This window comes from Balaenoptera musculus, chromosome 6 (genome assembly GCF_009873245.2).
Source record: "Balaenoptera musculus isolate JJ_BM4_2016_0621 chromosome 6, mBalMus1.pri.v3, whole genome shotgun sequence".
NCBI classification, from domain to species: domain Eukaryota; kingdom Metazoa; phylum Chordata; class Mammalia; order Artiodactyla; family Balaenopteridae; genus Balaenoptera; species Balaenoptera musculus.
In genome coordinates this window covers 51,858,393-51,882,516 of record NC_045790.1, presented here as the reverse complement: position 1 = coordinate 51,882,516, position 24,124 = coordinate 51,858,393, and the positions used below count along the sequence as shown (strand labels likewise).

The following is a 24,124-nucleotide window of genomic DNA, read 5'->3' as shown; positions in this document are numbered from 1 at the left end:
CTTTCATAATTCTTATGTTTCTGTTTTAGAAATGGCACAAATATCTGCTATGCACACTGGGGGTATTAGGTGTTTTTAATTTTTGTCATTGTAGTAAAATCTTCTATATTTCAATTACAATCAACAACAGTTGAGAGGATGCTTCTGGATGCACGATAGAATATATTTTAATTCTGGGTCCCACATCTCTTCCCAGTCTTCACACCTCTAATTTTCCTGAACGACCCTGCACCCCACTTCAGGTTTCATAATCCTTTAAGCATAAAGAGAACTGAATGTTTTTCATTTCATGTAGGATCTAGTTATTTAAAACCATCAGTACCATTAGTACCATTGACATGGTGCTTAGTCATCTTTATTTTCTTTTTCTCATAGCAAGGGAACAAAGAAGTATTTCTGTTTCCTATTGTGAAATATAGCAAGATCTAAATAATATGAGTGTGTAAGTTTAACATGTGCTTACTGGGCATTTGCAGCTCACTGGATGCTGTGGGAATACGAATACTCTAAAGAATCAAAGTCAGATGAGAATGTGATGGCCTGTCCATCAATAACTATAACACAAGGAAGAAAATATCTAGTGTTACTAAATATGGATAAACAAGAAGTGCAAAAGAGTGGAGGAGCCCAGGAATGTCTTCGTGGCTGAGTGGACATTTTAGCTTTGAAGAAGACATATGGTTTAGATTTGTGAAAATGGCCTTTCCCTTCAGCCTCTCTTAAGGACTTTGAAGAGAGCCTTCCTGCAACCACTCTTCCTTGAACGTGCATAAAAAAGAATCATGGGGGCTTCCCTGGTGGCGCAGTGGTTGAGAATCTGCCTGCCAATGCAGGGGACACGGGTTCGAGCCCTGGTCTGGGAAGATCCCACATGCCGCGGAGCAACTAGGCCCGTGAGCCACAACTACTGAGCCTGCGCGTCTGGAGCCTGTGCTCCGCAACAAGAGAGGCCGCGATAGTGAGAGGCCCTCGCACCGCGATGAAGAGTGGCCCCCGTTTGCCACAACTAGAGAAAGCCCTCGCACAGAAACGAAGACCCAACACAGCCATAAATAAATAAATAAATGAAAAAAAAATGTTAAAAAAAAAGAATCATGATATCTGATATTTGGGCTAAAATTTTGCTGGTTTCCTTATTAAAAACTGAGATGGCATCATAATTTAATACACAATGATAGGATTAGGGAATCATCTTTGATGATAACTTTCCTTTTTCTCCAAAAACTTTCATAAAGCAACCTAAAAAGATGTTCTAATTATCTGTCTTTATAAAGCTTGGGGCTCCTGGACTCACTGTACGGCAACCTTCCTTATTTACAAAATGGTAAATTCCTTCACAAGATGACTGGGCAATTTTATTGAAAAAATGTGGGATTCTTTTTTGCACATTCAATTGTTTATTGAGATTATAAATAATAGGTTTAGATCAAGAGACATAAAATGCAGAAACTCACTAGTAGACAGCTTTGAAATGGATTATAATAACTTAAACTAAAACCTCAATTTTTTTCTTTGCAAGTTGCAGCACAACTTGATGGAAGCCCAGCTAGCTACAAAATAAATACACTTTTTCACAAGAAGGCAAAATAAATATGACTATTTTAAAAAATCACTTGAAGCTTAAAGCCAGCTCTGCCAATAACACATGGGGCTCCATATTTGTTACTCTTCAACAGCTTCTCTAAGGAATGCACAGGAAAAAAAAAGCATGATTACTTTCAGAGAAGAGCAAGAGACAAATTCCCAGTGGCCTAATTATTTCAGAAACCCCAACCCTAGATAGATACAAGACAATAGAGGTAGGTATAGAAGGAATCATCTGTAATTCTCTTCTCTCTCTCGTAATTACTGAAGTGCTCTCTGGAGAAATCCATGTGCCAACAGAAGAGGAAAAGCAGGAGCTGGCTCTTAAGTCTCATCCTGAGGTGGCTTTCATATACCATTAAGATTCAGTAGAAAATTAAAATAAAATAAAGACTTTTGCATTTAGAGTTTGATGATTTTTAGTGCAAAATAAGGCAAGATAATGGTTTCAAAATAGATAATATGTGCTTTGGTCAATGTCTGAAAAAAGATGACAAACATAACAAGACTAATATGAATGACACCTATTTATTAAGGGTTTTCTATGTGCCTGACCATCATGATTGTCACGGCTGTCCTAAAGGAAGATGTGATACACGTTTTGCAGATGAGCAAACAGAAACACAGAGAGAAATAACTTACCCAGGACCCTACAACTAGTAAACAGCTATACCAAGTCCCTCTTACTCCAAAGCCTGTGCTCATTCATTTAATCAGGATATGCTATGTGCATGTCTGTTTTAAATAACTATATAAACATTAGAATTGTTTAAAAAGGATTATATGCTGATATGAAAATATTTACAATATACATAATTAAGGTTTTGTTTTTTTTAAAATTAGAGAGTAGGGTATAGTATGATCCCTGATTTGTAGGTAAAAACATACAAAAAAATCATATACACACACACATATCACTGGCATGTGCACAACTTATTTCTGTGGAAATTAATTACTAAAACCTCAACTGATGGGGAGTGACTATGGGTAGGGGCTGTTGAAGAGGGAGAATTTCATATTTCACTGTGTATGTTTCTCAACATTCTAACTTATTTAACCATAGATATTTATTATTATTTTTTAAGACAACAGTTGTTGTCTCAGCAGTGATATGCTGGACCATTTTAACTGTGTGTCTGAATTTTTAAATAAAACTAACAAATATTATTATATAATATAAAGACATTTTTAAAGTGTATAAAAATAATGGTCCAAATTGTATTTTTTCATTTCATATATCTTTATAAATAGCTGTATAAAAAAAGATGCCTGTGATTCATGAATTAAGAGTCCTTGCTATTACAGCACTGGTTAAGAGGGCACTCTGTAGAATCAGAGCACCTGGGTGCAAATCCCCTACTTGCTACTTACTTCCAAGCTCTGTGATCTTGGGCCACTAACTTAACCTCTTAAGCCTCATTTTTTGCAGTTATTAAATGGCAATAATAATGCCATCACTCTAAAAGCGTATTGCGAGGATTCAATATGAATACATGTAAAGGGTTTGGAATAGTACCTACAACCTAGTAAGTACTACATTCTAAATATATGCAACTATAATTGTAACCATGCAATTGTTATGTGTTAGCAATTATTATTATCATTACCAACATCACTATTATTAGAAAAATACTTTTCAAGTGATTGCATTACATAACAGGTTACTGCCTTCTCTACTTCTCATCAACTTAAAGTGTTAAGTGCACATAGACTAATGTAAATGGGCTAGGTGAAAATAAAAATTAGAAAATGATAAAAGAGAAATTGAAAATTCTGATATCTTTCTTACAGTAATATTCCGCACTATAAAATCAGGAGCTTCATCATTTGTGGGGTTGATTATAATGTAAAATGGTATCTCCAAGGAGCGTCGTTTCCCATCAGTGACATACACCATGAACCGGTCGGCTGTTGGTTCCATCCTCAGATGCCTGGACTGCACATAGTTAATGTGTAAAGCCTTCATGTCTTTCCACTGAAACGAAGCTAGAGCACACCAAGATGGAGCACATAAATAAGAAAAACTTTTTTTCCAAGTTACTGGTCCTTAATCCTTAATCCGATAGCCTATTTCTCAGCAGAGGAAATAAGAGGTCATAGCAGTTGACCTAACAATCAGCTTCAGGGGTTGCTATAATCACTATAACCATCAACATAAAAACAGATATCCATAAATTATAAGGAACAATTAAAATTTTCATGGAGAACAGAAGGGCAATAACTGCTAACTAGGATTATAGGGACTTCATGACCATTCTTTATATACTTTAAATGAATGGCAGAGAGACTTTCCTTCCCTTGATTAAAACCAGTGTTCCTGTGTGAGCAGTTCTTGTCAGGCTTGAACAGGAAAGGAACCATCTCTTTCATATAAAGGCAAAACAAGAGTCCATCAATCATCTGCCTACTTGACTACATATCAACTGGTAGGAATGAGCGGAATTAACTGACCTGTTATTTTGGTATTCTGACATTGCCTTAAATCAAAAGATAAAAATGCTCTGTGTTGTACATGAGTCACAGGAGAAACTGCATAAACTTTAATGCAATTAATCTTTCTTTCTTCCGACTTTATTGAGATATAATGCACATATCATTGTGTGAGTTTAAGGTGTATGATGTGTTGATTTGAAACATTCTATACCACAAAGTGTTTATCACAATAAGGTTAATTAACATATCATTCACCTCATATAATTACTATTTTGCTGTTGTTGATATGATGAGAACATCAAAGCTCTACTCTCAAAGCAACTTTCAATTGTATAATAAGTATTGTTAATTATAGTCATCATGCTATACCTTAGATACCCAGAATTTATTCATTTTATAACTGAAAGTTTGTAGCCTTCAACCAGCATCTCCTGCATCTCCTCACCCTTACCCTCAGCACCTGGCAACCACTATTCTACTCTCTGTTTCTATGAGTTCAATATTTTTAGATTCCACATATAAGTGAGACCATACAGTATTGGTCTTTATCTGTCTGATGAATTTCACTTACAATAATGCTCTCAGAGGTCAATCCATGTTGTTGCAAATGGCAGCATGTCTTGGTTTTTCATGGCTGAATAATATCCTAATGTATGTATGTGTGTGTATATATATATATATATATATATACACCACATTTTCTTTGTCCATTCATCCATCAATGGACATTTAGGTTGTTTCCATATGTTAGCTATTATGAATAATGCTGTAATGAATATGGGAGTACAGATATGTCTTTGATATCCTGTTTTCATTTTCTTTGGATATATACCCAGAAGTGGAAGTGCTGGATCATACGGAAGTTCTATTTTTAATTTTTTGAGGAACTTCCATAGTGATTGTACCAATTTACATTCCCAACTAACAGTGCACCAGGGTTCCCTTTTCTCCACATCCTCACCAGCATTTGTTATCTCTTACCATTTTGATAATAGCCATTCTAACAGGTGGGAGATGATATTATCATTGTGGTTTTAACTGGCATTTCCCTGATGATTAGTGATTATGAACACCTTTTCATGTACCTGTTCCACCATTTGTACATCTTCTCCAGAAAAATGTTTACTCAAGTCCTCTGCCCATTTTTCAATCAGATTGTTTGGGCTTTTTGTACTGAGTTGTATGAGTAATTTATATATATTAGATATTAATCTCCTACCAGATATATGGTTTGCAAATATTTTCTCCCTTTCTATAGGTAACTTTTTCATTTTGTTGATTGTTTCTCTTCCTGTGCAGAAGCATTTTAGTTTAATGTAGTCCCACTTGTTGATTTTTGCTTTTCTGCCATTGCTTTTGGTGTCAAATTCAAAAAATCATCATCAAGACCCATGTCAAGGAGCTTACTGCCTATGTTGTCTTCTAGGAGTTTTATGGTTTCATGTCTTATGCTCAAGTCTTTAATCCATTTTGAGCTAATTTTTGTTGTGTTGTAAGATAGTAGTCCAGTTTTATTCTTTTGCTTGTGGCTGTCCATTTTTCCTGACACCACTTCTCGAAGAGACTGTGCTTTGCCCATTGTATATTCTTGGCTCCTTCATTCAAAATTAATTGACCATGTATGCACTGGCTTATTTCTGGGCTCTCTATTCTGTTCTATTGATCTATGTGTTTGTTTTTATGCTAATACCATACTGCTTTGATTACGATAGCTTTGTAACAATAGCTTGAAATCAGGAGGTGTGATGCCTCCAGCTTTGTTCTTCTTTCTCAAGATGGCTTTGGCTATCTGAGGTCTTTTGTGGTTCCATACAAATTTTAGGATTGTTTGTTCTATTTCTGTAAAAAATCCCATTGGGATTTTGATAGGGATTGCACCGAATCTATAGATAGCTTTGGGCGGTATGGACATTTTAACAATATTAACTCTTTCAATCCATGAACATGGGATGTCTTTCCATTTGTGTCTTCTTCAGTGTCTTTCATCAAGACATCAATTCTATGTCTTATGGTTCTTGGCATATAAATCTTTCACTTCCTTGGTTAAAATTATTCCTAAATATTTTATTGTTTTTGATGCTATTATAAATGAGATTGTTTTCTCTATTTCTTTTTCAGATAGCTTATTGTTCATGTATAGGAATACAACTGATGTTTGTATGTTGATCTTGTACCCTGAAACTTTATTGAATTTGTTGATTAGTTCTAACAGTTTTTGGTGAAGTCTTTAGGAATTTCTATATATCATATCATCAGCAAACAGAAATATTTTACTTCTTCCTTTCTGATTTGGATGCCCTTTATTTCTTTTTCTTGCTTAATTGTTCTGGCTATGACTTTCAGTACTATACTGAATAGGCATGATGAGGGTGGGCACCTCTGTCTTGTTCCTTATCTTAGAGGGAAAATTTTCAACCTTTCACTGTTGACTATGATGCCAGCTGTGGGTTCTTCATATACAGACTTTATTATGTTGAGGTATGTTCCTTCTATACACAATTTGTTGAGAGTTTTTAATCTTAAAAGGATGTAGAAATATGTCAAATGTTTGTTTCTGCACCTATAGAGATGATCATAGGATTTTTGTCTTTCATTCTATCAATGTGGTGTATCACATTTATTGATTTGCATATGTTGAACTACCCTTGCATCACAGATATAAATCCCACTTGATCGTGGTGTGTGATCCTTTTAATGTGCTGTTGAATTCAGTTTGTTAATGTTTTGTGGAGAATTTTTGCATCTATATTCATCAAAGATATTGATCTGTAGTTTTCTTTTCTTGTAGTATCTCTATCTGTCTTTGGTATCAGGGTAATGCTAGCCGTGTAAAATGAGTTTCGTAGCGTTCCCTCCTCTTCCTTTGTTTTGGAAGAGTTTGAGAAAAATGAGTGTTAATTCTTCTTTAAATGTTTGGTAGAAATCACCTGTGAAGCCATCTGATCTTGGGCTTTTCTTACTTGGGAGGTTTTGGATTACTGACTAAATCTATTTACTGATTATTGGTCTGTTCAGATTTTTAATTTCTTCATGATCCAGACTTGGTAAGTTTTATGTTCCTTTGTTGTCCAATTTGTTGGTGTATAATTGTTCAGAGTAGTCTCTTATGATCCTCTGTATTTCTGTATTAGTTGTAATGTTTCCTCCTTCATTTCAGATTTTATTTGAGTTCTCTTTTCTTCTTGTTAAGTCTAGCTAAAAGTTTGCCAATTTCATTTATCTTTAAAAAAAATCAATTCAGTTTCATTAATCTCTTCTATTTTTCTGTTCTCTGTTTCTGCTCTGGTCTTTGTTATCACCTTCTTTCTGCTAAACCTGGGCTTAGTTTGTTTTTGTTTTTCTAGTTCTAGTTGATTTACTTTTCTAATGCAGCATTTATCACTATAAAACTTTCCTCTGAGCACTGCTTTTGCTGCATCCCATATATTTTAGTGTGTTGAGTTTCCATTTTTATTTAAGATTTTTTAATTTCTTTTTTAAATTTAATCTTTGACCGATTGGTTGTTCAGAAGTGTGTTGTTAAATTTTCACATATTTGTGAATTTTCTAGTTACCTCCTGTTATTGATTTTAATTTCATACCATTGCGGTCAAAAAAGATACTTGGTACAATTTCAATCTTTTTAAATTGCTAAGACTTGTTTGTTGACTCATCACATGATCTATCCTGGAGAATGTTTCATGTGCACTTGAGAAGAATGTTTATTCTGCTTTTGTTGGATAGAATGTACATATGTGTCTGTTAAGTTCATTTGGTCTAACATATAGTTCAAGTCTAATGTTTCCTTATTGATTTTCCATCTGGATGATCTATCCATTGTTGAAATTGGGGTACTGAGGTCCCTACTATTATTGTATTGTTGTGTATTATCCTCTTCAAATCTATTAGTATTTGCTTAATATAATTAGGTGCTCCAATGTTGTGTGCATATACATTTACAGCTATTATATCCTCTTGATGAATTAAGACTTTATCATTATATAATGACCTTCTTTGTCTCTTGTTACAGTTTTGACTTAAAGTCTCTTTTGTCTATTATAAGTATATCTACCCTTGCTCTCTTTTGGTTTCCATTTGCATGGAATATCTTTTTCCTTCCCTTCATTTTAAGCCTATGTATGTCCTTGAAGCTGAAGTGAGTTTCTTGTAGCCAGTATGTAGTTGGGGCTTTTTTTTTCCTATCCATTCAGTCACTCTATTAATGCAATTAATCTTAAACCCAGAGTCTCTCATATTTAAGATAGATGTACCCCAAAAGGTGCTTAGAGAATAACTCTAAAGTGTTGCCTTTGGACAAATGCGTGTTTGGTGTCTGTTTTTGTTTTGGTTGTTTTCTTTTTGCCTGAAATACCAGAGATATTTCAGTATCTGAGAGGCATTTTGGTTTCAAAATTAATGTCATTACCTTCAACATTTCCATGGTATGTTTCCTAATCTTTTCTGCCCATATCTTTTAAAAGTGTTAAAAAAAAACTGTGAGAGTGAGACCAGTGAGCTCCACCAGATTTATTCTATCACAGTATTCTGTGTTGCTATGAGGGCCTTTAAAAACATTATTTCTTCAATATTTATTCTTATATTTTTCATAAGTGAAATTTCCACTTATTTTGAAGTAAACTCCCATACATGGGGAAATTTTAAATGAAAAATTAGAATGAAAAACAATAATATTCAAAAGTATCGGTAATAATAATAATTCCTTCAGTGTATACAGTACTTTGAACACTTCTGAAGTCCTAACCCAGTTATTAAACATGATCTAACCAATCAGTCACAAACATAGGCTAATTATTGCTGGACACAAAGCCATGACTTACCTATGCTGATGCCCATATTGCTTTTTTCAAAACCTGCAGAAGGTAGTGTGTTTTCAAGGTAGCCGAACTGGGGAGGAGAAACCAAAACAAATTCCAAGTCATCTGCTGCAGTGTCGGGGTCAGTGGCAGACAAATGGTTAATAGTAAGGGCTGCTGAGAAACCCTCATCTACAAAGAACATGGTACCTGCATACAAATAATAACACAATTATGACTTAGCATGAAATCCTCTAATCAGAATAGTGAGAACAAAAGGGAGTGATTGAAATTCCAATTCACAGAAGCCTCCTACATGCAAATATACTTCCATGGGAGATGTTCATTTCCTTTGGCATAATTCTCCTAACAGTGAATATATTCAGGGGTAATGGGGGGAATTTAATTTGACTTAATGGAATTATATTTTTTCTTGTATAAGCATGCCAGACAATAATGGAAAGAGAGCAGAAATACTAAATGCTTCAGTACAGCCCTTTAGTCACTCTCAAGGAACTCTGATTTCCCTTGTGTCTATAAAAGTGACAAATGAAACTAAGAATTGCCAAACTGTTTTAATGATAAGTCACTAAATGTTGTTTATGTACTCTTCAAGATCAGTTGTTACCTCTGTTTGTCAGAGCGTTAATTGCCTGAGAACTATTATGAATTGCTCATAACGAACATTTTTTCATGCCTTGGTGCTTAATTATTCTGCAGGGATAATGCTTCCTCCCCAGGACATTGCTTAGGAGATACTTTGCAAATTACAATAACATTCATACACATGTTTGCATTTTTTTTGAGACACAGAACATATACACAATGCCTATGAAGAGATGACTTTCTAAAAAGCAAATAAGGTTAAGTATATATAAATGGTCTCGCTAATATACTCATTCAATTCTAATAGAAATTATTATGGATAAAATAAATTACTGGCTCTCTAGCAGGCAAATGATATTTTCCCACGTGAAATAAAACCAGAATATCTGAGGACTACAATGTTGTCTTCATTCCCAAGCATGCCCACACACACAGACACACACACACACACACACACACACACATATATACACACACACACACTTGCATTCTCTCTCCACACGGATTTATCTAAATTTTTTTTAACATCTTTATTGGAGTATAATTGCTTTACAATGGTGTGTTAGTTTCTGTGGTATAACAAAGTGAATCAGCTATACATATACATATATCCCCATATCTCCTCCCTCTTGTGTCTCCCTCCCACTATCCCTATCGCAACTCTCTAGGTGGTCACAAAGCACTGAGCTGATCTCCCTGTGCTATGCAGCTGCTTCCCACTAGCTATCTATTTTACATTTGGTAGTGTATATATGTCCATGCCACTCTCTCACTTCGTCCCAGCTTACCCTTCCCCCTCCCCGTGTCCTCAAGTCCATTCTCTATGTCTGCATCTTTATTGCTGTTCTGCCCCTAGGTTCTTCAGAACCTTTTTTTTTTTATTTTTAGATTCCATATAACCTTCTCTTGGATTGATCCCTTGATCATTATGTAGTGACCTTCTTTGTCTCTTGTAATAGTCTTTATTTTAAAGTCTATTTTGTCTGATATTAGAATTGCTACTCCAGCTTTCTTTTGATTTCCATTTGCATAGAATAACTTTTTCCATCCCCTCACTTTCAGTCTGTATGTGTCCCTAGGTCTGAAGTGGGTCTCTTGTAGACAGCATTTATATGGGTCTTGTTTTTGTATCCATTCAGGCAGTCTATGTCTTTCAGTTGGAGCATTTAATCCATTTACATTTAAGGTAATTATCGATATGTATGTTCCTATTACCATTTTCTTAATTGTTTTGGGTTTGTTATAGTAGGTCTTTTCCTTCTCTTGTGCTTCCTGCGTAGAGAAGTTCCTTTAGCATTTGTTGTAAAGCTGGTTTGGTGGTGCTGAATTCTCTTAGCTTTTGCTTGTCTGTAAAGGTTTTAATTTCTCCGTCAAATCTGAATGAGATCCTTGCTGGGTAGAGTAATCTTTGTTGTAGGTTTTTCCCTTTCATCACTTTAAATATGTCCTGCCACTCCCTTCTGGCTTGCAGAGTTTCTGCTGAAAGATCAGCTGTTAACCTTATGGGGATTCCATTGTATGTTATTTGTTGCTTTTCCCTTGTTGCTTTTAATATTATTTTCTTTGTATTTAATTTTTGATAGTTTGATTAATATGTCTCTTGACATGTTTCTCCTTGGATTTATCCTGTATGGGACTCTCTGTGCTTCCTGGACTTGATTGACTATTTCCTTTCCCATATTAGGGAAGTTTTCAACTATAATCTCTTCAAATATTTTCTCAGTCCCTTTCTTTTTCTCTTCTTCTTCTGGGACCCCTATAATTCAAATGTTTGTGCATTTAATGTTGTCCCAGAGGTCTCTGAGACTGTCCTCAATTCTTTTCATTCTTTTTTCTTATTCTGCTCTGCGGTAGTTATTTCCACTATTTTATCTTCCAGGTCACGTATCTGTTCTTCTGCCTCAGTTATTCTGCTGTTGATTCCTTCCAGAGAATTTTTACTTTCATTTATTGTGTTGTTCATCATTGTTTGTTTGCTCTTTAGTTCTTCTAGGTCCTTGTGAAACTTTTCTTGTATTTTCTCCATTCTATTTCCAAGATTTTGGATCATCTTTACTATCATTATTCTGAATTCTTTTTCATGTAGATTGCCTATTTCCTCTTCATTTGTTTGGTCTCGTGGGTTTTTACCTTGCTCCTTCATCTGCTGTGTGTTCTCTGTCTCCTCTTTTTACTTACTTTGTTTGGGGTCTCCTTTTCACAGGCTGCAGGTTCGCTATTCCCATTGCTTTTGGTGTCTGTCCCCAGTGGCTAAGGTTGGTTCAGTGGGTTGTGTAGGCTTCCTGGTGGAGAGGACTGGTGCCTGTGTTCTGGTAGATGATAGTGAATCTTGTCTTTCTGGTGGGCAGGACCGCATCCGGTGGTGTGTTTTTAGGTGTCTGTGACCTTATTATGATTTTAGGCAGCCCCTCTGCTAATGGGTGGGGTTGTGTTCCTGTCTTGGTACTTGTTTGGCATGGTGTGTCCAGCACTGTAGCTTGCTGGTTGTTGAGTGGAACTGGGTCTTAGCGTTGAGATGGAGATGTCTGGGAGAGCTTTCACCATTTGATAGTACATGGAGCCAGGAGGTCTCTGGTGGACCAATGTCCTGAACTCAGCTCTCCCACCTCAGAGGTTCAGGCCTGACACCTGGCCGGAGCACCAAGACCCTGTCAGCCACACGGCTCAGAAGAAAAGGGACAAAAAAAAAAAAAAAAAAAAAAAAGAAAGAAAGAAAGGAAATAATAAAATTTAAAAATATTATTAAAAAATAAAAAAGTAATAAAAAGAAAGAAAGAAGAGAGCACCCAAATCCAAAAATAAATCCACCAATGATAACAAGTGCTAAAAACTATGCAAAAAATACGGACAGACAGAACCTAGGACAAATGGTAAAAGCAAAGCTATAGAGACAAAAGCTATAGAGACAAAATGACAGAAAGAAGCATACACATACACATTCACAAAAAAGAGAAAAAGGAAAAATATATATATATATATATAAAAAAGGGAGAGAGCAACCAAATCAATAAACAAATCTACCAATGATAATAAGCTCTAAATACTAAACTAAGATAAACATAAAACCAGGAACAAATTAGATGCAGAAAGCAAACCCCAAGTCTACAGTTGCTCCCAACGTCCACGGCCTCAATTTTGGGTTGATTCGTTATGTATTCAGGTATTCCACAGATGCAGGGTACATCAAGTTGATTATGGAGATTTAATCCGCTGCTCCTGAGGCTGCATGGAGAAATTTCCCTTTCTCTTCTTTGTTCGCACAGCTCCTGTAGTTCACCTTTGGATTTGGCCCCGCCTCTGCATGTAGGTCACCTGAGGGCATCTTTTGGGAAGTCTGAGTTCTTCTGCCAGCATTCAGTAGGTGTTCTGTAGGAGTTGTTCCACATGTAGATGTATTTCTGAAGTATTTGTGGGGAGGAAGGTGATCTCCACGTCTTACTCCTCCACCATCTTGAAGGTCCCTCAGATTTATCTAAATTTTTAAACAAGTAAATTCTTTTGCCCTGTAATCTTTTATAGATCTGGGGATTTCCACAAATTTGTATTGAGGCAATTATTGGAGGCAATTCTGTATTGTGGTTTTCGATTTTGACTATATGTAAAGTGCATCATTTCACTGGACCACGAGTATGACACTAGGTGAAATAATAGAACTTTAAAAGAAAAAATTGTCACCTATTGCAATTGAAGGTGATTGGTTGTCCACCGGATACACTGTGATGTTGAGATCATACACTGGAAAGGACTCACGAAGAGGAACAGATGGATGAGGTCCATTCACAAAAGGGCCAGCTTCCGTGTCCGAAACTACCAACGTAATGGTGTCAAAACAAGGCACCAGGCCAATCTCACCACCTGGAAGACACAACTAGAGTTTAAAACTGACTTTTGAAAACATAGAATACCAAGATGAAACCTACTCACACTTCCTCTACAAGCATAAAATGGCAAGGAAAGGAACTTATATGGTTAAAAGGTAAAACTCAATTTTATCTATGAAATTAAATAGAGTCATGAAAATAATGCAAAAATGCTTGCCCATCTGTTGCCTCTGGTGAAATCCCTGCCAGCCATCTATCACCATATGGAGGGGCAAAACAGGGCTAACAAGTGTCTGACAGTTCATAAATGAACAAGGGATAGACACGAAGCTTGACTTGTGATGGCTTTACTCTTCTCTCATAATTATTAGTGTTAGGACCAACCTCAGGGAGAAGAGAAGACACCCTTTTCCCTCTGGTAACTGTCTTCCCATTTGCATTAACCACCTTAAATGAACAACCATTCACTACAGAAGAAGCAGAATAGGTGAAATACAAATATAATCCACATTTTTGTGATTTGTTTCAGTATTTTCCTCATTACATAATAGCCAAGATGTTAGCAAAATAGCAACAGCACCTGGAAAAGAAGTGGCATTTATTTTCATTTCCTGTTTACTCTTTAGAGCTTACATCTATGGGATTCAAAATGGCCCCAACTTAGGCAATGAGAGGAAGAAGGAAGAAAATGTCAGGACTAGATAGTTTACCAGTAAATAGGACAATCTGCTCTTGGATTACTAAGTAACAGCACAGAGGTGGGAATGCTTGCTGTCCAGGGGACAGAAAAGTTCTGCAGATATGCTTTTGATAATTCTCATGCATCACTCTGAAAGTGCCAAGAGGGAAGCAATTATGTTTGGAGTTTTGATGAGTCTAGGACACAAAAGATCAAGGATGTCATCTCTTTTCACAAGACACATTGGTCAAATCTACAGAGCATTGTGTTTGGCATTATTCTACCTGTTTAAAAAAAATGACAAGGAAAAGCTCGAGATGATATTATTAAGCAACCAAATGATTAAAGGATGAGATAACTGGACTTATTTCTAAAAAAAAGTGAAGTTGAGAGAACTAAAATTAAACAATCAGCCTTCAACTTCAGGAAAATTAAAAAAAATAGACACCTCTCATCTATTCATAATTATAAAAAACAAATTGGCATAAAGTTTGTTTATTCATCATTCACTTGATAAATATATACTTAATGCCTGTTATATGAAAGTTAGTGTTCTGGGTGGCCCAGCAGAGAAAAAGGCAGACGGGTTGAAAACGTCAAAAGACAGTTCAAAAGAATGTCAAATGTCCAAAGACCTACTATGTGTCAGGAGCTGACACAGTCTAATGGTAGAGAAAGAAATGCAGTTCAGTTAGAATATCACAGATATGTGTATGTATTAAGAGGAACCATAAGAAATTGCTACTATTAAGCCATTTTTTACCTATTAAATGGAAAATTCATCTATCTCAGCCTGATTATGTACCAGGTGCTGAGGGTGAAGGAGGATGAGAATATTGGCTGACGATGGCATAGGGGGCAAGGCACACAAACCAGAGAAAGTCAGAGAAGTCTTTCCAGATGGCCTTGCTGGCTTTGTACTGAGCATTAAAGGATGAGTAGTTTATAAGGCAGATAAGGCAGAGAATTGGGAGATGAGGAGAGAGGACGTGTAGGGAGAGGGAGCTGGAAGAGAAGTAGAAAAATCTAGGAAATGAAAACAGCTTAATCAAAAAAGCAAACATAGTACATTCAATAAGTGTAATTTCAATATAATGGAAGCATAGGATACACTTACAGAAACAGCTGGAAAAGTTGGCCGAGCATTAAACCACAAAAAAGGCTACAACATTGGTGGAAGAATTCTTTACCTTGAAATGAAATACAGTCTAAAGATATAATTTATACTTAAAATAGTTAACTGTACCGCTATTTGAAAGAAAATTTTTGAATGACCTCGTATATAATGTTTGGAGAATAGCAAATTAATAATGTAATTTTATATCATAAAATATTATTCAATTAGTAAAACATGTTTACAATAACTTTATAATATTTACTAAACATTTTAATAAACATTTTTAGGTGATTATCTAAATGAAAAAAAGGAATCTACAAAACTGCACATATAACATGATTGCAACTATGTTAAAAATTATGATCATAAAAAAGAAAATACTGTAACACTGAAATGTTAACAGTGATTCTCTTTGAAAGGTAAATAAGTTAATTTTTTCAAAACTTCATTATATATTTTCATGTTCTCTGCAATGAGCGTGTACTGTTTTCATAATCGTAGAAATAATATAAAATAAATCAATCAGTGAAGTAAAATAATGGTGACACAACTGTTCTCTGGTGATCTTTATAACCAATGTATGGAGGCAAGAGTGGGGCCACTGAAACTTTAGATCCTACAGTACTGAAGTTCTCTTTACTCATCCTAGAAGAGCACTAAATTACTACCAACTGAGTAACTGAGAGAACATTACAAGAAAACATAACATTCAAATAACAAAACACCTTTTTGAATACAGTATTTCTGTTAATTAATTTATTTATTTTAACATCTTTATTGGAGTATAATTGCTTTATAATGTTGTGTCAGTTTCTGCTTTACAACACAGTGAATCAGCTATATGCATACATATATCCCCTTCCTCTTCCGTCTCCCTCCCAACCTCCTTATCCCACCCCTCCAGGTGACCGCAAAGCACTGAGCTGATCTCCCTTTGCCATGCAGCTGTTTCTCACTAGCTATCTATGTAGTGTGTATATGTCAGTGCTACTCTCTCACTTCGTCCCAGTTTACCCTTCCCCCTCTCCATGTTCTCAAGGCCATTCTCTACGTCTACATCTTTATTCCTGTCCTGCCCTAGGTTCATCCAAACCTTTTTTTTTTTTTAGATTCCATATACATGTGTTAGCATATGGTATTTGTTTTCTTCTTTCTGACTTACTTCACTCTGTATGACAGACTCTAGGTCCATTCACTTCACCACAAATAACTCAATTTCATTTCTTTTAATGGCTGAGTAATATTCCGTTGTATATATGTGCCACATTTTCTTTCTTTCTTTTTTTTTTTTGTTAAAAAAAATTTATTGGAGTATAATTGCTTTACAATGGTGTGTTAGTTTCTGCTTTATAACAGTGAACCAGTTATACATATACATATGTTCCCATATCTCTTCTCTCTTGCGTCTCCCTCCCTCCCACCCTCCCTATCCCACCCCTCTAGGTGGTCACAAACCACCGAGCTGATCTCCCTGTGCTATGCGGCTGCTTCCCACTAGCTATCTATTTTACGTTTGGTAGTGTATATATGTCCATGCCACTCTCTCACTTTGTCACAGCTTACCCTTCCCCCTCCCCATATCCTCAAGTCCATTCGCTAGTAGGTCTGTGTCTTTATTCCCATCTTACCCCTAGGTTCTTCATGACATTTTTTTCCCCTTAACACATATATATGTGTTACCATAAGGTATTTGTTTTTCTATTTCTGACTCTGTATGACAGACTCTAGGTCCATCCACCTCACTACAAATAACTCAATTTCGTTTCTTTTTATGGTGGAGTAGTACTCCACTGTATATATGTGCCACATCTTCTTTATCCATTCATCCGATGATGGACACTTAGGTTGCTTCCATGTCCTGGCTATTGTAAATAGAGCTGCAATGAACCTTTTGGTACATGACTCTTTTTGAATTATGGTTTTCTCAGGGTATATGCCCAGTAGTGGGATTGCTGTGTCATATGGTAGTTCTATTTTTAGTTTTTTAAGGAACCTCCATACTGTTCTCCATAGTGGCTGTATCAATTTACATTCCCACCAACAGTGCAAGAGGGTTCCCTTTCCTCCACACCCTCTCCACCATTTATTGTTTGTAGATTTTTTGATGATGGCCATTCTGACCAGTGTGAGATACCTCATTGTAGTTTTGATTTGCATTTCTCTAATGATTAATGATGTTGAGCATTCTTTCATGTGTTTGTTGGCAATCTGTATATCTTCTTTGGAGAAATGTCTATTTAGGTCTTCTGCACATATATACATTTTTGGATTGGGTTGTTTGTTTTTTTGATATTGAGCTGCGTGAGCTGCTTGTATATTTTGGAGATTAATCCTTTGTCAGTTGCTTCTTTTGCAAATATTTTCTCCCGTTCTGAGGGTTGTCTTTTTGTCTTTTTTATGATTTCCTTTGCTGTGCAAAAGCTTTTAAGTTTCATTAGGTCCCATTTGTTTATTTTTGTTTTTATTTCCATTAATCTAGGAGGTGGGTAAAACAGGATCTTGCTGTGATTTATGTCATAGAGTGTTCTGCCTATGTTTTCCTCTAAGAGTTTGATAGTGTCTGGCCTTATATTTAGGTCTTTAATCCATTCTGAGTTTTTTTTTTTTTTTTTTTTTTATTTATGGCTGTGTTGGGTCTTCGTTTCTGTGCGAGGGCTTTCTCCAGTTGCGGCAAGCGGGGGCCACTCTTCATCGCGGTGCGCGGGCCTCTCACTATCGCGGGCTCTCTTTTTGCGGAGCACAGGCTCCAGACGCGCAGGCTCAGTAGTTATGGCTCACGGGCCTAGTTGCTCCGTGGCATGTGGGATCTTCCCAGACCAGGGCTCGAACCCGTGTCCCCTGCATTGGCAGGCAGATTCTCAACCACTGCGCCACCAGGGAAGCCCCTGAGTTTATTTTTGTGTATGGTGTTAGGGAGTGTTCTAATTTCATTCTTTTACATGTAGCTGTCCAGTTTTCCCAGCACCACTTATTGAAGAGGCTGGCTTTTCTCCACTATATATCCTTGTCTCCTTTGTCATAGATAAGGTGACCATATGTGCGTGGGTTTACCTCTGGGCTTTCTATCCTGTTCCATTGATCTATATTTCTGTTTTTGTGCCAGTACCATACTGTCTTGATTACTGTAGCTTTGCAGTATAGCCTGAAGTCAGGGAGCCTGATTCCTCCAGCTCCGTTTTTCTTTCTCAAGATTGCTTTGGCTATTCGGGGTCTTTTGTGTTTCCATACAAATTGTGAATTTTTTTGTTCTAGCTCTGTGAAAAATGTCATTGGTAGTTTGAAAGGGATTGCAGTGATCCTGTAGATTGCTTTGGGTAGTACAGTCATTTTCACAATGTTGATTCTTCCAATCCAAGAACATGGTATATCTCTCCATCTGTTGGTATCATCTTTAATTTCTTTCATCAGTGTCTGATAGTTTTCTGCATACAGGTCTTTTGTCTCCTTAGGTAGGTTTATTCCTAGGTATTTTATTTTTTTGTTGTAATGGTCAATGGGAGTGTCCTTAATTTCTCTTTCAGATTTTTCATCATTAGTGTATAGGAAGGCAAGAGATTTCTGTGCATTAATTTTGTATCCTGCTACTTTACCAAATTCATTGATTAGCTCTAGTAGTTTTCTAGTAGCATCTTTAGGATTCTCTATGTATAGTATCGTGTCATCTGTAAACAGTGACAGTTTTACTTCTTCCTTTCTGATTTGGATTCCTTTTATTTCTTTTTCTTCTCTGATCGCTGTGACTAAAACTTCCAAAACTATGTTGAATAACAGTGGTGAGAGTGGGCAACCTTGTCTTGTTCCTGATCTGAGTGGAAATCGTTTCAGTTTTTCACCATTGAGAACGATGTTGGCTGTGGGTTTGTCATATATGGCCTTTATTATGTTGAGGTAGGTTTCCTCTATGACTACTTTCTGGAGAGTTTTTATCATAAATGGGTGTTGAATTTTGTCAAAAGCTTTTTCTGTATTTATTGAGATTATCATATGGCTTTTATCCTTCAATTTATTAATATGGTGTATCACACTGATTGATTTGTGTATAATGAAGAATCCTTGCATTCCTGGGACAAACCCCATTTGATCATGGTGTACGATCTTTTTAATGTGCTGTTGGATTCTGTTTGCTAGCATTCTGTTGCAGATTTTTGCATCTATGTTCATCAGAGATATTGGTCTGTAGTTTTCTTTTTTTGTGACATCTTTGTCTGGTTTTGGTATCAGGGTGATGGTGGCCTCGTAGAATGAGTTTAGGAGTGTTCCTCCCTCTGCTATATTTTAGAAGAGTTTGAGAGGGATAGGCGTCAGCTCTTCTCTAAATGTTTGATAGAATTCACCTGTGAAGCCACCTGGCCCTGGGCTTTTGTTTTTTGGAAGATTTTTAATCAGTTTCAAATTCAGTGCTTGTGACTGGTCTGTTTATATTTTCTATTTCTTCCTGATTCAGTCTTGGAAGGTTGTGCTTTTCTAAGAATTTGTCCATTTCTTCCAGGTTGTCCATTTTATTGGCATAGAGTTGCCTGTAGTAATCCCTCATGATTCTTTGTATTTCTGCAGTGTCAGTTGTCACTTCTCCTTTTTCATTTCTAATTCTATTGATTTGAGTCTTCTCCCTTCTTTTCTTGATGAGTCTAGCTAGTGGTTTATCAATTTTGTTTATCTTCTCAAAGAACCAGCTTTTAGTTTTATTGATGTTTGATATTGTTTCCTTCATTTCTTTTTCATTTATTTCTGATTTGATCTTTATGATATCTTTCTTTGTGCTAACTTTGGGGGTTTTTTTGTTCTTCTTCCTCTGTTTGCTTTAGGTGTAAGGTTAGGTTGTTTATTTGAGATATTTCTTGTTCCTTGAGGTAGGATTTTTTTTGCTATAAACTTCCCTCTTAGAACTGCTTTTGCTGTATCCCATAGGTTTTGGTTCTTCGTGTTTTCATTGTCATTTGTTTCTAGGTATTTTTTAATTTCCTCTTTGAATTCTTCAGTGGTCTCTTGGTTATTTAGTAGTGTATTGTTTAGCTTCCACGCAGTTGTATTATTTACAGATTTTTTCCTGTAATTGATATCTAGTCTCAGAGCATTGTGGGCAGAAAAGATACTTGACAGGATTTCAATTTTCTTAAATTTTCCAAGGCTTGATTTGTGACCCAGGATATGGTCTGTCCTGGAGAACATTCCATGAGCACTTGAGAAGAAAGTGTATTCTGTTGTTTTGGGATGGAATGTCCTATAAATATCAATTAAGTCCATCTTGTTTAATGTGTCATTTAAAGCTTGTGTTTCCTTATTTATTTTCATTTTGGATGATCTGTCCATTGGTGAAAGTGGGGGGTTAAAGTCCCCTACTATCATTGTGTTATTGTCAATTTCGCCTTCTACGGCTGTTAGCATTTGCCCTATGTATTGAGGTGTTCCTATGTTGGGTGCATAAATATTTACAATTGTTGTTTCTTCTTCTTGGATTGATCCCTTGATCATTATGTAGTCTCTTTCTTTGTCTTTTTTTTTTTTTTTGATGGGTGGTGCTCTATTCCTCTCTTACTGGTTGTTTGACCTGAGACGTCCAGCAGTGGAGTTTGCAGGCAGTTAGACAGAGCTTGATCTTGGTGCTGAGATGAGGTCCTCCGGGAGGCCTCACGCAGATTGATACTCCCTGGCATGTAAGGTTCTCTGTTAGTCCAGTGGTTTGTACTCGGAGCTCCCACCACAGGAGCTCGGGCCCAACCTCTAGCCTGGGAACCAATATCTCACAAGCTTCATGGCATGGTAAAAAAAAAAAAAAAAAAAAAAAAAAGGAGCAGTACAATATCAAAGAATAAAAGACAAAATAAAATTAGAATGATAAAAAATATATTAGGGGGCTTCCCTGGTGGTGCAGTGGTTGAGAATCTGCCTGCCAATGCAGGGGACACGGGTTCGAGCCCTGGTCTGGGAAGATCCCACATGCCGTGGAGCAACTAGGCCTGTGAGGCACAATTACTGAGCCTGCGCGTCTGGAGCCTGTGCTCTGCAACGAAAGGCCACGATAGTGAGAGGCCCGCGCACCGCGATGAAGAGTGGCCCCTGCTTGCTGCAGCTGGAGAGAGCCCTCGCACAGAAACGAAGACCCAACACAGCCAAAACTAACTAACTAACTAACTAAATAAATAAATAAATAATAAAAATAAAAGGAATTCCTTTAAAAAAAAAAAGTAAAATAAATATCCTTTAAAAAAATATATACATATATTAGGAAAAAAAAACTATAATCGAAACACCTGCAACAAGGTAAAATAAAACCACAACAGAAAAAAGAAAAAAAGGTGTCAGGGGAACAAGCCAAAAGATGAGAACAATAACAAAATATAAAGAATAAAATAAAATTAGAATAATAAAAGATTTATTAGGAAAAATGAAAATATAAAAGAATCAACAACAATGAATCAACATCGTAAAACAGAACCCCAATCTAAAAGAGAAAAAAAGCCTTGGCTATGGGGGTGGAGTTTAGGTGGAGGTGGAACTTAGGCAGGGGAGTGGTTTAGGATGGGGTGGGACCTAGGCAGGTGGGTGGGTGACGTTTGAGTGTGGGGCAGGGCCTAGGCTCAGGACCCACATAGCCAAAAAAGGCCCTAGGGGCGGGGCCTAGGCAGGGAGACATTCAAGCATGGGGCAGGGCCTCTGCTTAGGACCTGCTAGAAAGGGGAGAGGCAGAACGTGAAAAGGAGGGCCTCTGGAGTGTGGAGTTCTGGAGTTTGGAGGTAAGGCCCTGGGTCAGGGTGTGTGGGTGGAGTTTAGGCCCAGCACGTTGGAGGGGGTCTCTGAGTGTAGAGGTGGGGCCCTGGGGGGGGGTGTAGGGGCGGGGCTTGGGCTCTGAGCAGCAGGAGGGAGGCTCCAAGGGCAGAGGATTAGGCCCAGGAGCCCAATAGGCTCCCAGGTGCCTAAGTGGACAGGGAAAGCACTGGCTCCATTCCCTTCCGTTCCTCCACTCCCCTCCCCCACCATCTCCCCCAGGGTCTCCCCCGTTGCCGCTGGACCCCTAACTGTGGGTGGGTCTTGCTGGGTGTAGGAACTCCTCCCCTCCCCCAGCTGCCCCTCAGGGGTGCCGGTCCCACTTTTGCTCCCCCTTCCCTCCCTCCCACTCCCTCAGGACCTGCGCAGCTGGAGGGGGCCTCAGGTGGGCAGAGGATCAGGCCTGGGATCTCAGCAGGTTCCCAGGGGCCCAAGTGGGCGGGGGAAACCTGGCCATGCTCCCTTTTGATCCTCTGCCCTCCCATTGGTCCCCCAATTTCCCCCTTCAGGCGTGGGATCCCTTCCCCTCCCCCAGCCACCCCTCAGCAGGGGCGCCAGTCCCGTCCCGCCTCCACTTCTCCTCCCCCTTCACTTCCCCCCCATGCCCCGCGTCCTACCCAGTCACTGGGGGTTCCTCCCGTCTCCTTAGGTGTCCGTGGTCCCACTGGCGCCTAGTAGGTGCCCTAGTTGTGAGGAGACGCGAATTCAGCGTCCTCCTAGTATGCCATCTTGACTCTGCCCCTCTGTTAATTTATTAACATAACAAAAAAGTCTATCTGAAACAATTTGCCCCAGTGTCCCACTAGGTCTTATGAAAAAAATGTGTTAACGCTCTCTTCTATGGCCACCACACTAGAAGAGAGTTATACATATGTACACCTGTTGCTTAACGCCTGGAACAAAGCGCAGGAAGAGAAGACAGATTCATCTGACCACTAATTTATCTATGTTGTGTGAGCCTGCCAAAGATGTTAAAATTATGTAAAAATCAACAATCACTGGTCTTTGGATCACTTTTCTGCTAGTCTGAGAACTATTGGGGAAATTAAAAAGAAGCACCTAGCTGTGAACTCTTGAGAGACATTGAGAGACATCGAACAAGTGGGCTAAGCTCCTCAGGACAAGGAAAGAGCCAGTGAAAGCTTTCCTAAGACTTAACATAGAGCAGAAGATAAGGAGATACCATTTAAAGAAAAAAGATGTTTAGTGGAGTGATTAGGAACTGGTATCCCAATGAATCACTGTTTTTTAAAGTACACATAAAAATATTATTTCAAAATGTTTTCTCCCATGTCCAAATGAATCCTTAGCTATCTCAATCCCCCTCTTGAATTCCCTCCCACCTCCCTGCTTGTATTCTCTCTCTCTCTGTCTCTTCAAATAAGAAAATGATTTGAATTCTGATACCTCTTATTTCCTGTATCACTCACCTGGCCTCCCACACCCGATCATACTTCCCCCATGGAATTTCCAGGTTAGAGAGGCATATGGATGAGTAAACGTGAAATTGTAATGGAGTGTGATAAAACTTAGGTAGAGGAAGTAGATGGTATTATTACTGAGGACAGTGCCCCCAACCCAGAAATCAGATGTAGGAGGGCTGGTGATGTGATGATGGGCAGATGTGTCACGCTGTCATCTTTACATGGGAATGTGTTTGTCTTACTCCTTTAAATCAAAAGTCCTTCATATTAGGGTTTGGGTTATACTCCTTTGTAAAGCCACAGTGCCTACTACTGTGCCTCGCAGACATCACATGTTGAATTAACATCTTCTTTACATGAACGTTTTACTAAGGGACAAATGCCATCCGGATAACAATATAATGCAATGCCAGAAATGTAACTATAGTGCTAATAAACTAGCATTTACTGTATCTCTCATCTATGTCCACCACTGTCATGTGCTGTGGACAAGTTACACAAAAGTGTAAGACACGATCTTTGCTTTTCAAGAACTCAAATGGCAGACTGGTTACTTCTTAGGAGCTAGCTGATAATCAGGAAACTTTTACAATTAATAAGATAATTATCTTAGGGAGCCTACTTTAGGCATTTCTGTTATGATTTAGGGAGCCAGAAGCTGAGATGGTCAAATAGTCTTCTTCATATTGACCAAAATAGGAATGAGGACAAGCCAGGGTGAATTGAAGGTCTCTGTGGAAGCATCAGGAACAGAGCAGCAATAACACTTGCTCTTTCTCAACTCTGTGAAATTCATTGTATTACTGAGATCAAGAAATACTTCTGAATATGGTGATCATACTTGAAAATGGGAGATGGGCTGCCACTCTTTTAATGGAAGCAAGCATTAAGACTGTTAGATT

General features: G+C 37.7%; 1 protein-coding gene across 5 annotated transcripts in view; it reads right to left on the bottom strand.

Annotated features, from left to right (window-relative positions):
• FREM1 (FRAS1 related extracellular matrix 1) overlaps window positions 1–24,124 on the bottom strand; it is a 172,795-nt gene that overhangs the window by 67,613 nt on the left and 81,058 nt on the right. For all 5 annotated transcript variants that reach the window (XM_036856516.1, XM_036856518.1, XM_036856520.1 and 2 more), the window contains 3 exons: window positions 13,092–13,271; window positions 8,835–9,020; window positions 3,374–3,570 (listed from right to left, as the gene is read on the bottom strand). In XM_036856516.1, the coding sequence (XP_036712411.1) occupies window positions 3,374–3,570; window positions 8,835–9,020; window positions 13,092–13,271 (563 nt within the window). The remainder of the gene's footprint in view (window positions 1–3,373; window positions 3,571–8,834; window positions 9,021–13,091; window positions 13,272–24,124) is intronic.